The sequence below is a fragment of the Bidens hawaiensis genome, unplaced genomic scaffold, assembly GCF_021521415.1.
Source record: "Bidens hawaiensis isolate Kalapana, Puna unplaced genomic scaffold, B.hawaiensis_p1.1 tig00031207_1, whole genome shotgun sequence".
Lineage (NCBI taxonomy): Eukaryota > Viridiplantae > Streptophyta > Magnoliopsida > Asterales > Asteraceae > Bidens > Bidens hawaiensis.
The window spans coordinates 133,612-147,118 of NW_027495261.1; the positions used below are offsets into that span (position 1 = coordinate 133,612).

At 38.4% G+C, this 13,507-nt stretch overlaps 2 protein-coding genes across 2 annotated transcripts; both read right to left on the minus strand.

The window, feature by feature from the left end:
* Positions 1 to 4,080: 4,080 nt before the first annotated feature.
* On the minus strand, positions 4,081 to 4,440 carry LOC143581845 (putative mitochondrial protein AtMg00860). Its single transcript, XM_077064530.1, has one exon. The coding sequence runs from the start codon at positions 4,438 to 4,440 to the stop codon at positions 4,081 to 4,083; it is 360 nt and encodes a 119-aa protein (XP_076920645.1).
* Positions 4,441 to 4,476: 36 nt separating this feature from the next.
* Positions 4,477 to 7,218, minus strand: LOC143581846 (uncharacterized). The gene is made up of 2 exons (XM_077064531.1): positions 6,599 to 7,218; positions 4,477 to 5,647 (listed from the first exon to the last, which is right to left on the minus strand). The coding sequence occupies exons 1-2, from the start codon at positions 7,216 to 7,218 to the stop codon at positions 4,477 to 4,479; spliced, it is 1,791 nt and encodes a 596-aa protein (XP_076920646.1).
* Positions 7,219 to 13,507: the final 6,289 nt, after the last annotated feature.

A 13,507-nucleotide genomic window follows, 5' to 3' on the forward strand; every position in this document is an offset into this window, starting at 1 on the left:
ATGGAGATGTCGATTGTTTGAAAAATGTGCACGGGTGAAGGAATTTAAAATAATATGTGCAAGAGATTAGGTGACTCTCAACACCAGGGGTTTAAGAAAGTAAGTGCAGGTGTATGGGTGGGGGAAAGAATCAAAGACTTCCTTTTAAACACTTCACATATTCATTTAATTAATTTGTGCAGGTGTAAAGATGGGCATGGCCCGTGTCCAAGGTAAGCGCGCCCTATGTTGGGCTGCTGCAGAATTGTATTTTTAAGCAATACTAAGAGTGAAAAAGAAAAAAAAAATATGGGAACGAAGAGTAAAATACTAAACATCATAACATTTCATTAAAATAGTAAACACGATTACATGCCTAGTGAGCCAAAACGACCAAAATTAGGCTCACGAATCCTAAAATACGAAATCCTAAAAAGAAAAAAAATTACAATAGAAACGAAACCTACTAGAGGATACTACAACCGAGATACTACATGAACCCGCCCCTACCCATCCCATACTCGGCAGGTGGAGGCAGAGTTGGGAAGTGAGTGGTGCGAATGACGGGCTCGTTGAGCTGGTTGCTAATGCGCGCGAGATCGGCGCGCAAGCGGGTGCGGTCAAGCGGTTCATGGAGTTGGTTAGTGAGGTTTGTAAAATCGGTACGCAACCGATTGAGTTTCTGGTCGAGATCGAGCGTACGCCTCTCGGCTTGAAGATGGATTTCGAGCCTCATGAGCTCGACCTTTTGTCCTAAATCAACTAAACGCTTCTCGTTTGCAACACTAGCTTCCTCCACTTGATTCATTTTCTCGAGCAAGTCGAGCAAGGTTTCTTCGGAAGTTGTCACACGTCTTTCTTTAGCAGTTTTCTTTACCGGGCGCCACTCCATTCTCTCTCTCAGACAGTTTTTTTAGAAGTGCTTGAAGGTGTGAGTAAAACAAAAAGAAGCAGCATGAATTTATAATGAAACATTGGCTTCAGGCATGACCCAAGTGTGTCAGAGGCATGCCCCATGCTGATGCATAATATCACATATTCAGACAAGGACGATTTGGCATTCAGCGATAATCAAGGAAAAGATTCCAATTTGACCAAGCCACATGCTTTGGATAAGGCATTCCCAAAGCTTGCCTTTATATGACAAAATCCAAACCTGTTCATATTTATCCTAAAGTAGTTAACACCTTTTGAGTTCGAAAGTAAACCTACTTATGCAAAATAAATAAATTAACTTAATCGCTAAAAAAATAATAAAAAAATAAAAATTGAAGCCTAAATATAAAAATAAAAATAACAAATAAATTCGAAACAAAAACTTCATTCAAAGATAATGGTTACATATCCGGGTGAGCCGAACACGGGAAAATACGGCTCACGAAACATAAGTACATACTTGCATAAAAACGAAATTCCTAAAAAAGGTTTCCGCTGAACGGGTCGATTGGGAACGACGGAATCGGGTAATGCAATGTGCGGCTATCAAGTTCCTTGACTTGAGCTTTCACAGCCAGGAGCTCGTTCTTGAGCTCATTGATGGTGTCGGTCATCTCCGCCACCTTCTTCTCGTTCTTGATAGCCGAACAACCGATCTCTGTGATTTGAGCATTAGCAAAAGTGATCGCGTTTTTGACATCGTTGGCTGTCTTACCCACTTCGATGAGCTTTTGGCCATTCATCATCACCAAGAAGCTGAGCTCCTTAACGAGATCCTGCAGACGAAGCAACATTCCTGTCTGAGTTGCTTCTTTCATTTCGGAACGGGACTTCTTTGGAATTGGGCTGTTAATGCTAGCTTTGGAAGACATGATTTAGAGAATGGGAAATGTGTGCATAAACAGAATGTGAAAATGGATCTTTATAGCCAAAAATGCATGTAGGCATAACCTCATGCCTGGACGAGGCATGCCCCAAGCCTGCTTCACTGTTGTGTGCATTGATGAAAAAGCAACAAGTGCAGCACATATCAAGGAAAATGATCTTCTGAAACATAAGACCAAGCCTATGCCTAGGCACCTTTGTCTTTTCTTTCTTACTTATTTGTTTATTTATTTATTAATAATAATAATAATTTTCCTTTTTTTTAATTGTTACGCAGAACTTAAAACAACTAATTAGATTGATTCTTCTTTTTCTTTTGTTTTTTTAATTTAAAAAACAAAAATTAAGATAACTAATTATATTGATTTTTTATATAATATGAAAATTAAAATAACTAATTAGATAGATTTTTTTTTCTTTTTAACTTAAAATAACTACTTACAATTGCCTAGTTTTGATTTGTGTCTTGGCGAGACCCGAGCATTATTTATTCGTTTTTGGGGTGGAGGTGAACAACCTCCAAAGTTAGCTCGACCGATCTGTCGAGATATTGTTTTAGGTGGTGGCCGTTAACCTTGAAATTGCTACCGTCACCATGTTCTACCTCCACGGTTCTGTACGGAAAGACATTTCGAACTGTGTATCGACCCGACCACCGAGACTTCAACTTTCCAGGAAATAAACGCAACCTAGAGTTGTAAAATAGAACACGATCACCCGTTTTGAATTCTTTGTTTTCTTTCAAACGTTTATCATGTAACAACTTAGTGCGTTCCTTGTATATTATGGAATTCGCATAAGCTTGATTTCTCAATTCCTCTAGCTCATGAATTTGCATGAACTGAGTCTCGCTCGCATCGACTAAGTCGAGATTAACGACTTTCAACGCCCAGTAAGCTCGGTGCTCCAATTCCAAAGGAAGATGACAAGCTTTTCCATAAATCAACCTAAATGTTGTGATACCGATAGGAGTTTTATGAACGGTCAGCAAAGCCCATAATGCATCATCTAACTTTTTAGACCAAATCTTACGATTTTGTCCGACTATTTTCTCAAGAACTCGCTTAATGCCCCGGTTAGTGACTTCAACTTGCCCACTGGTTTGCGGGTGGTATGGTGTTGAAAATATGTGGTGGACACCATAGCGAGATAATGCCTTTTCCATCTGGGCATTGCAGAAATGTGTTCCACGGTCACTAATGAGTGCTTTCGGGACACCAAAGCGCGAGAACAATTTTTTTGAGAATTTAACAACTACCCTAGCATCGTTGGTGGGTAAAGCTTGAGATTCTACCCATTTTGAAACATAATCGACTGCAACTAGGATGTACCGATTTCGAAACGAAGTCGGGAATGGTCCCATAAAGTCAATCCCCCAAACATCGAAAACTTCACAAACTTGTATGCCCTTTTGAGGCATTTCATCTCAGGCAGAAATGCCCAAGATTTTACAAGGTCATGAGCATCTCGAAAGATGGTAGGCCATAAGAAACCGGCATTAAAAACCTTCTTCGCTGTGGATATGACCCCATGATGTCCCCCCGTGGGTCCTTCATGACAATGTTGGAGGATTTTGGTTGCTTCATCTCTGAACACACATCGACGAATGACTTGATCGGCTCCAATTCTGAACAAGTGTGGATCCTCCCAAAAATAATTTTTGACATGACCCCACTTGCGAGATAGTTGGCAATGTGTCAATCCTTTAATCATGATCGGCTCCAATTCGGAAAAGAATTTTCTTCTTTGTTGATGTGTCAATCCTTTAATCATGACCCCACTTGCGAGATAGTTGGCAATGTCAGCAAACCATGGACATTCCTCTTCGTTTGTTTGGATATACATAAGAAGTTCGTGGGGGAAATTTTAATTTATATGGGACCCCACTAATTCTTGTGAAGCTGGGCATTCCAAACGGGAGAGGTGGTCGGCTGCTACATTCTCGGCGCCTTTCTTATCTTTAATTTCAATATCGAATTCGTGAAGAAGCAGAATCCATCGGATTAATCGAGGTTTAGCATCTTGTTTGCTAAAAAGATATTTAATGGCAGCATGGTCTGTGTAGACAATGGTTTTGGAAAGGATAAGATAAGAACAGAACTTATCAAATGCAAATACTACCGCCAACAGCTCCTTCTAAGTGGTGGTGTAGTTTTCTTGAGCATCATTGAGAGTCTTATTGGCGTAGTAAATAGGATGAAAGTGTTTATCCTTTCTTTGACCCAACACTGCCCCAACTGCGAATTCACTTGCATCGCACATGAGTTCAAACGGGAGTGTCTAGTCTGGAGCTACCATGATTGGGGCATCAACAAGCTTATCGTATAAAAATTGGAATGCTTTTAGACATTCCTCGGAGAACACAAAGGGAGCATCTTTTTCTAGAAGTTGTGTCATTGGCCGAGCTATTTTTGAAAAGTCTTTTATGAAGCGGCGATAAAAACCAGCATGGCCAAGAAAAGTTTGAATCGATTTGACAGATGTGGGTGGCGGGAGCTTTGAAATGGTCTCGATTTTTGCTTTATCGACCTCAAGCCTTGCCTGGGATATCTTGAGTCCCAAGACAATGCCCTCTTTGACCATGAAGTGACATTTTTCCCAGTTCAATACAAGATTGGCTTCTTCACATCTTGTTAACATTTTTCTCAAATTTTCAAGACAATGATCAAAAGAATTTCAAAAAACAGAGAAATCATCCATGAATACCTTCATAGAGTCCTCAATCATGTCATGAAAAATAGCCACCATACAACATTGAAAAGTGGCTATGGCATTACACAGTCCAAAGGGCATTCGCCGGTAGGCAAATGTACCATAAGGGCATGTGAATGTCATTTTCTCCTGATTTTCTGGGGAGATAGGAATTTGGAAGTATCTAGAAAAACCATCAAGAAAATAATAATACATCCTCCCTGATAGACGCTCAAGCATCTGATCAATGAAAGGAAGGGAAAAGTGATCTTTTCTTGTGGCGTCGTTCAGTTTGCGATAATTAATGCAAACTCTCCAGCCTGTGACGGTTCTCATAGGAATTAATTCATTCTTATCATTTGTTACAACCGTCATACCACCCTTTTTTAGTACCACCTGTACTGGGCTTACCCAAGGGGAATCGGAGATTGGGTATATCAATCCAGCATCGAGCAGCTTAATGACTTCTTTCTTTACAACGTCTTGCATGTTTGGATTGAGACGTCTTTGATGCTGCACGACTGGTTTGAAGTCCTCTTCCATCAGGATTTTGCGAGTGCAAAATGATTGACTGATTCCTTTGATGTCCATGATTTTCCAAGCAATTGCTTTCTTGTGGAGTTTGAGAACTTCAAGCAATCTTTTCTTTTCCTCATTTGATAAACTGGAAGAGATGATAACGGGTAACTGAGATTCACCATCGAGAAAGGCGTACTCGAGATGGGAGGGAAGTTCCTTAAGTTCAAGAACTGTTGGATCTTCAACTGAAGTTTTCGCCTTTGGTTCCAGTTTGCGGTCAATGGTCTCGTACGCATCTTGGTGGTCATTTGCCTCCTGATCCTCAGTGGATTGCTCCTCATGGAGGATGGTGTATGACTTTTTCTCAATCAGCTGAGTGTTGCATGCTTCCTTTTCAATGGTTTCACGAAGGTGAAAACTCACTATAGACTCACACACGTCAATATAATAAACTGAATCATCAGTGTGTTGCGGGTGTTTCATGGATCTGCCTATATCGAATGTTACCTCCTCATCTTCAACCCTTAGTGTGAGTTTGCTTGTGCAAACATCAATGAGAGCCCTAGCGATGGCTAGAAGTGGTCTCCTAAGATGAGGGGTACAAATTTGTCCTCGTCCACATCGAGGATTACAAAGTCTACCGGAAAAACAAATTTATCAATTTTGAATAACATGTTTTCCACTATGCCCCTAGGATGCTTCACTGATCGATCGGCTAGCTGGATGCTCATGCGGGTTGGTTTTGGTTCTACTAGTCCTAATTTAGAAAAACTGCATAAGGCATCAAGTTAATGCTAGCTCCGAGATCAGCTAGGGCATTGCTGACAAATAAATCTCCAATCAAGAAAGGTATGGTAAAACTCCCTGGATCGGTCTTCTTTGTCGGTAGCTTGTTTTGGAGGACGTCAGAGCATTCTTCATTCAGAGTTACATGTGACAACTCTTCCAACTTTCTCTTGTTTGTCAACACATCTTTCAAGAACTTTTCATATTTTGGCATTTGTGAGATGGCCTCGATGAAAGGAATATTGATGTGTAATTGTTTAAAGAGTTCAAGAAATTTGCCATACTAGTCTTCCATTTTTTCTTTCTTAAGACGGTTTGGGTAAGGAATGGGTGGGACATATGGTTTTACTGGATCTCTGACTTGTTTGGTACTTGCTGGGACTTGCCGATCATACACGTTGTCAGGAATCTCAGTCTCATCATCAACTGGTTGTGATGGGGATACCACATCTTGAGTGGTCTTGCCACTTCTTAATGTTATGGCATTAGCCTGAGCATTTGGGTTTGTTACTGTGTTGCTTGGAAGACCACCGGGTTGTCTTTCAGAGAGCAACTGGGCTAGTTGACCCACTTAATTTTCGATGTTTTGTAAAGATTCCTTCTGATTTCTTAACTCCACCTCATTCTTCTGAAACCTTTCTTCGGTCAATTTGTTTGAAGTTTCAGTACTGGCCAAGAGTCGTGTTAAAAGAATCTCCACAGCATCCCCATTGTTTGGGTGTTGACTGGTGCTTGGCCCTTGGCTGTGTATTGAGGTTTTGGTTGGGATGGATGAATTTAGTTAAAAGGACGTTTGTCAAACCTAGGCGGTGTTTGATTGTTTGCTCCATCCTTCCCACTGAAATTAGGATGATTCCTCCAACCAGGGTTATATGTGTTCCCGAAGGTGTTGTTTTGTCGGCTCACGTAATCAACATCTTCAACCATCATGATTTGCTGGCAATATTTCGTTTTGTGTTCACCCCCACAAGTTTCACACTTAGTCTTTGCTTTCACTAACTCTGTTTGTAGTTGCTCAAACTTCTTTGAGAGTGTTTCGAGTTGTGCAGTGACAAGAGTGTTGGAGTCAACATGGTGCATACCCTTGTGTGATGAGGTTGATCGTGGTGGGTTGTATGCAAAGCTTTTCTTGGCTGCTTTCTCTAGAACCTCGAATGCTTCGTTGGGAGATTTGGTTCCGAGATCTCCACCGGCAATTTGATCAATTGCCTGCTTGTTTTGGCTAGATTGGTCATCGAAGAATGTTTGAACTTGGAGCCATTTGTTCAACCCATGATGTGGGCATATTCTTAGCAAGCCTTTGTATCTCTCCCAGGCTGCGTGCAGCGACTCGTCTTCATCGGTTTTCAATCCGGTGATGTTGGCTCGGTACTTTGCGGTTTTGTCTGGTGGAAAGTATTTCAGGAGGAACTGCTCTACCATCTGGTCCCAATTGGTAATTGTGCCAGATGGCAGTGACTCTAGCCAATCCAAGGCATGGCTTTGATGGGAGAAGGGAAAAAGCTTGAGCTTGATTTGGTCCTCAGAGCAGCTTTCAATTTTGAAAGTACCGCATATTCATAAGAATCGAGAGATATGAGACAAGGGATCTTCATCGAGAAGCCCATGGAATTAAACACAATTTACCACCATATGAATGATGCTAGATTTGGTTTCGAAGTTTACAGTGATTTCTGGTGGTGCCACGCCACTTCCATAACCTTCGAGCGTCGGCTTGCCGTATTGGTTCATGTTAGGTTCGTTTTCAGGCCCATTTTGTTCCACCATGTTTTGTTCCGTTACGGTTTCTTCGGTTGTTTCATCCGCAAACACCTCGTTTTCTATTGTCTCAGCTACTACACGTGAACGGTTGCGTAACCTTTGGTGAAGGTGACGTTCGGGTTCCGAAAGTGGTGAAACAAGCTCAGGTGCGGGCGTGGTGGACATTCATTACTTTAAAAAATAAATAAAGAAACTAAACAAGTAAAAGTGAACTACACGTAAAGCGAAAATAAATAAACTATTTTTTTAAATAATTAGACTAAAACTAAGTAAACTAATTACATTTTTTAGACTAAAACTAGATAAACTAAAATGAACAAAATTTAATTTAAATTTTATTTAACAATTATAAACAACGATTAAAATAAAAAACATAGATTAGTATTAAAATTTCCATGTCCCCGGAAACGGCGCCAAAAACTTGATGTGGTGTGAGATATATATAGTTTAATTAAAGATTTTTCACACTTTGTCGGGTTTTAAAAAATGGTTTTCACCTAGACTTAGCCACACAAACAAAAGGCAAGTGTACCCGTCGTGTGGTAATATAGTAACGGCGAGAACCGGGTATCAATCCATGGACACGTAAATTTTAATATCAAACCTTTTCAAATATAATAACCATGAGAAATGAGCTTAATAGATTTGTTTTTAAGATTACTTTTTTAGAAAAAACTGTTACTGCACGGTTTTGCGTCTTGAGTCTTTGTATTTATCGTTAACGTTTTTGTTTATTAATTAATGTAATAATTAATTTATTTAATAGCTAGTTTTTTAAGTTATAGTCTAGTTCGCTAGGGGATGTTAGCGAACTAGACATTAAATGTATTCCCTCCTGATTCGTTAGGGGATGTTAACGAATCAGGGGGTGTTTCGCTATGTTAATGTATGTAACGAAGGAGAGGCTGGTTCGCTAGGGGATGTTAGCGAACCAAATCACTTTCTATATATAGTGAACTCCTGTTCATAATTTAATAAGATGTTTTGAGTTGATTAACGAAGTTCTGTTCAAACTCTCTCTCAAGCTTCACCTAATATTATACAAATACTACTGATAACATATTGATAATAGATATACATATATAACACTGAATCAATGTTAATTATGAGCTAGATTCTTAATCGTATTAATAGTATAAACACAAATCTGAGATCTATTAGTAGTTATTGTTATTGATACGAGTCATCGAGTTCCAACAAGTGGTATCAGAGCTGTTGGTGCTTATACATTTGATTTCATGTTGATTTTGTTATCGTTTTTATTAAATTTTCTGTTTAAGAGGTTTTGAATCAATTTGTGTTTGAATTGGTTGAATTATGGACGGATTGGATTGAGTTTGTGTTGGTTAAGGTATTGGCTAGATTCGGATTAGAGGAATTGAGATTTGATTGGGATTTGTGTTGTTTGGTATTGATTTCGGTTTAAGTCCGCAACAGAGTATTGTTATTGGATAAATTGGTTGAGTAATTGAAATCGTTCGGTCACGAGGTTGTGTGTACTGGATTCGGAATTAGATTACGAGGAGTTTGATAGGTAATTTGTGCGATTTGGTTGAGTAACGAGGTAGTATTACAGATTTGGTATTTCTGGGTTTCTGGGTTGATCTTCATAATTTCTGGAAAATTATGTTGAATGTTTGAAGATTTGAAGATGAACGTAATTCGTTATCATCTCTATGGTGATTCGTTAGATGTTTCATCTTGATTCGTTATCTGAATTAGTCAATTCGTTACCCATTTTAAGTAATTCGCTAGCCTGTTCGTTATAGTGAATGATTCGCCTAATCTGATTCATGTGACACGCGTCCAACTTGGGATTTGTGTCCTAACAACCTCTGCCACGTGGCATAAGGTGTTAGAGTTTGTTACCAACGGTTGTAACAACCTGATTCGTTATAGTTGATTCGCTATCAACTGTAGCTGATTTGTTATCTTATTTCGCTAAGCATTCCTTAGTGATTCGTAAATGATTATCATCTGATTCGCTAAACTAATCCTTTGTGATTCGTTTAGTCAATTCGTTAAGTTGACTTGTGATTCGCTAAACCTTCATCTCATTCGTTATCTGTTTCGCCATTTGGTCAATCTTAACCTTGTTAAGAGTTGATTCGTTAAACACTGTTCACAGTTCGCTATAACTGTTCACAGATTGTTAAATTTTATTTGTTACACCCTTTAAATTTTTGAAACTTTTCAAAGATGGCCGGTATGTATGCATTAGCGTCTCAAAACATGTTAATGCAACAGATGTTGCAACATGATACCGAGATAGGTTCGCATTCTAAATGTCCAAGATTGATGAAGTTCAGTGACTTTGCCAAGTGGGAACCTCGGTTTCGTGCACATTTGGGATCTGTTCATCCTGATTGCTCTTACTGTCTTGATGAAGTTTATGTGGCACCAATGATTGGTGATGATAGTATTGGGTATACTCCAAAAGCTGTTTCTCAATACTCACAAGAAGAGAAGAAAGCTTTAGAAATCGAGATAAAAGCCTATTCTACTCTGACTATGGCATTACCAGAAAATATCTTTCATCAAGTTGGTAGTATCAAGAGACGTGCGTCTTTATTTCAACATCTGCGTATGAGAAGCATGGGAAACACAGCTGAGAGTAAGAAAGTGATGCTCAAGTTTCAGTTTTGAAACTTTCATCTATTGAAGGGAGAAACAGTTGAAGAGATGACTACAATATTTAGTCATTTAATTGTTGAAATGGACAAGATGAAAATGGAAATTTCTGAAAGGGATAAAATTGACACTATTAAAAGTGTGCTTCCAAGTTCTTACTCAACATTTCTAATGATCTTGAAAGAAAATGACTATTTATTGAATGAAGACTTGACAGCACTTGAATTTTTACAAAAGATCGAAGACAGAGAGTATGATCTTAAGTGTCAAAAATCCTCCAAAGAAAATCAAGATCCAGCTTTCTATGGTGGAAGTATGCCTCTTAGTTCAACGATCTCTCCAATCACTGCTTTTCTTACTCATGCTGCAAGTGAACAAGAATCAACTATGGTTAATGATCCGAAAGTTTGTTTCTACTCTGCTGGTAATTCGGGTGGTTCTGGAAGTTCAACTAATACAAATCCATTTACTACACCACCTAGTGTTACTATGAAGGAAGCTGAGCAAAACTTTGCTTTTCTGACAGATTTTATGTCTTCATATGAAAACTTAGTGAGTAGTAAGATTGCCACAAGTGATTTAACAGATGAGGACTATGATCAGATAGATCCAGATGATCTAGAAATCATGGATTTAAAATGGAACATGGCTATGATCGTCCATAAAGTTAAAAGATTCATGCAGAGAACCAGAAAAGATCTTCCATCTTTAAACAAGAAGTTGGGTTTTGACAAATTAAAAGTAAAGTGTTATAATTGTCAAGAATTTGGGCATTTCGCGAAGGAATGTGACAAACCAAGGAAAGAATACACTGGTCCTCGTGGTCAAAGTCAAAATGCTTCTATACCACGAGGAAGTGATGCTGAAAAGAAACCATCTTCTTATACAACACAAGCATGTTAGCAGATGGAACCGACTGGTCACAACGGTTACTATGAAATGATGTTCAAGCAAATTTGGCTATGTTTGGGTTACATAAAGATTGTCAAGATGCAACTGGTAGTGAGATGTCTTCCGATAATGATTCTGGATCTGATTCTGACGACTCTTGCGACAAGCCTTCCGAATCAATGTTTGCTTGCATGGCCAAGATTAACGAGGTTAGAAATTCTTTTTCTGCTACTTCATCTGTTACAGCATCATGTGTTGACTGTGAATCTAACAAATCTAAGTTAGAAGCATTGAAAAATCAAAATGATAGTCTAATAAGAGAAATTGCTTCTCTTAAGGATACTTATCGACAATCTCTTGAGTCTCAAATGAGATCTCGAGAAAAGATTGAAGCATTGTCGACAAGTAACCACGATCTCAAGGCTGAGTTATCTGTGAAGATGACAATTAATGAACAAAAATTTCAAGAGATTTTGAAACATCGTTCAAAGATAACTGAGCTTGAGAATGAGGTTCTTGAGTTGAAGAACAAATTGGGGAAATTTAGAAATTCATTTTTCTGTTGAATGAAATCATTGAGGTATCTGGAAAACAAAAGGATTTCAAGAAAGGTATTGGTTTTGTTGAAATTCCATCACCTTTCCATAATGATTATAAAGTTAATCCTTTTGCAAGAAAAGAAGAGGATTTGATTCAAAAAGAATCTGTGATTTCTGAAAAACCTAAATTGGTTAAACCTGAAATTGTCAAACCCCAAGTTGCTCCTCAAAAACCTCATGTGGAAAGTAAAAAGGTCTTTGTTGAAAATGTTGACAAAGTGATTATTGAAGATGTGTTTGAACCTGAGATAATACACAAGAATAAGAAAATTCCTAGTTCTAATCATATTCTTTGCGAACCTCAAGAGTTTGAGGAAGCTGTGTATGGTAAATTCAAATCTAAAGTGAACAAGGAAGATACTGTGAAAACCAAACCAGTGAGGGCAAAGAAGTCAGTTAAACCAAAGTTTTCTGACGAGTACTTAATGCGTTTCATTAATCCTCCGAGTTCTAAGTCCTCATCAGCTAGAGTTTTTAAGTTAAAGGGAATGGATACGATGTTCACTGAAAAAGATATTCCAATAAGTATTATCAAACCTGAACTTATTGAGAGTGTTTTTGTCAATGAAACTTCAAAAATTCAAGAACTTTAACGTGTGTATGCTCAAGCAAAAACATCAGTTCAATCTGACCCATTGACTAAGGCAAAACAACTTTTAAAACAAGCTAAGAAAATTAACTTTGTGAAGTCAACTGGGACAGATACACTAAAAAGTTTTTCGAACTGTTCTAATTTAGATTTTTACTTAAAGAAGAAATCTGAATTATCTGATGAGTTTGCTAAGAGCATGACTAAAAATGTGAGTCATCATCAAACTTCTGGGTCATTCATTCCAAATACCTCGCAACAACATCGTGTAGACATGCGAAGTTGTTTCTTATGCGGTCAACTTGGTCACGTTGTGAGGGATTGTAGTCAGAAGTATCAGCAGAATCTTCATCCTTTTATCAAGGACCATTCCAAACCGATTCCTGTGGTAAAGGAGATTTTGAAACGACCTGTGTCGTATGCTGATGATACTCATATTATGTTCTCTAATGTGAATCCTCGTAAAGTGGTTCATGTTAATGAGACTCATGGTCAAGTTAAATCCAAGTTTATTCCATTTGCTCCTTTATGTAAGAATGAAAATTCAAATGTGGTTCAGGCAGCGTATCTAAGACGAAAGTCAAAGAAACCTGCAACTTATTCACAAGTTGCTGAACAACAAATGAATGCAAGTAAAGTTAATTTTTCCCAAGAAAACCAAGAGGTGCCCAAGACCGAGGCCTGGGCTACCTTTTTGAACTAATCACTTTTGTTTGTGTGTAGGGTTCATCCAAGACCATTTCTGGTGAAAACTGGATTATAGATAGCGGATGTTCTCGTCATATCACTGGGAATCTCGACCTATTAACCAACGTAAGAAATGTTGAAGGGGGTTATGTAGCGTTTGTTGGGAATTCTGGGGGCATGATCACACAAGAGGGTGAATTTTCAAATGGTCACATTACGTTTGAGAAAGTGAATTATTGCGACAAAGTTGATCATAAGTTATTGAGTGTATCGCAGATTTGTGATAAAAAGTACACTACGATATTTACTGACAAAGATTGTCTTATCTTGAAACCGGGTTATGTTATTCCCGAGGACATGGTTGTCATGCTATCATCACGATCAAATGATATTTATGTCTTAAATATGAGTTCTAAGGTATCCACATCGATCGAAACATGTTTTGTCTCGAAAGCAACCGAGAAAGACTCGATTCTATGGCATCGTAGAATGGGTCACATACATGTCATAAAGATTATTTATTTAATGGCAAATAACTTAGTTGAGGGTGTCT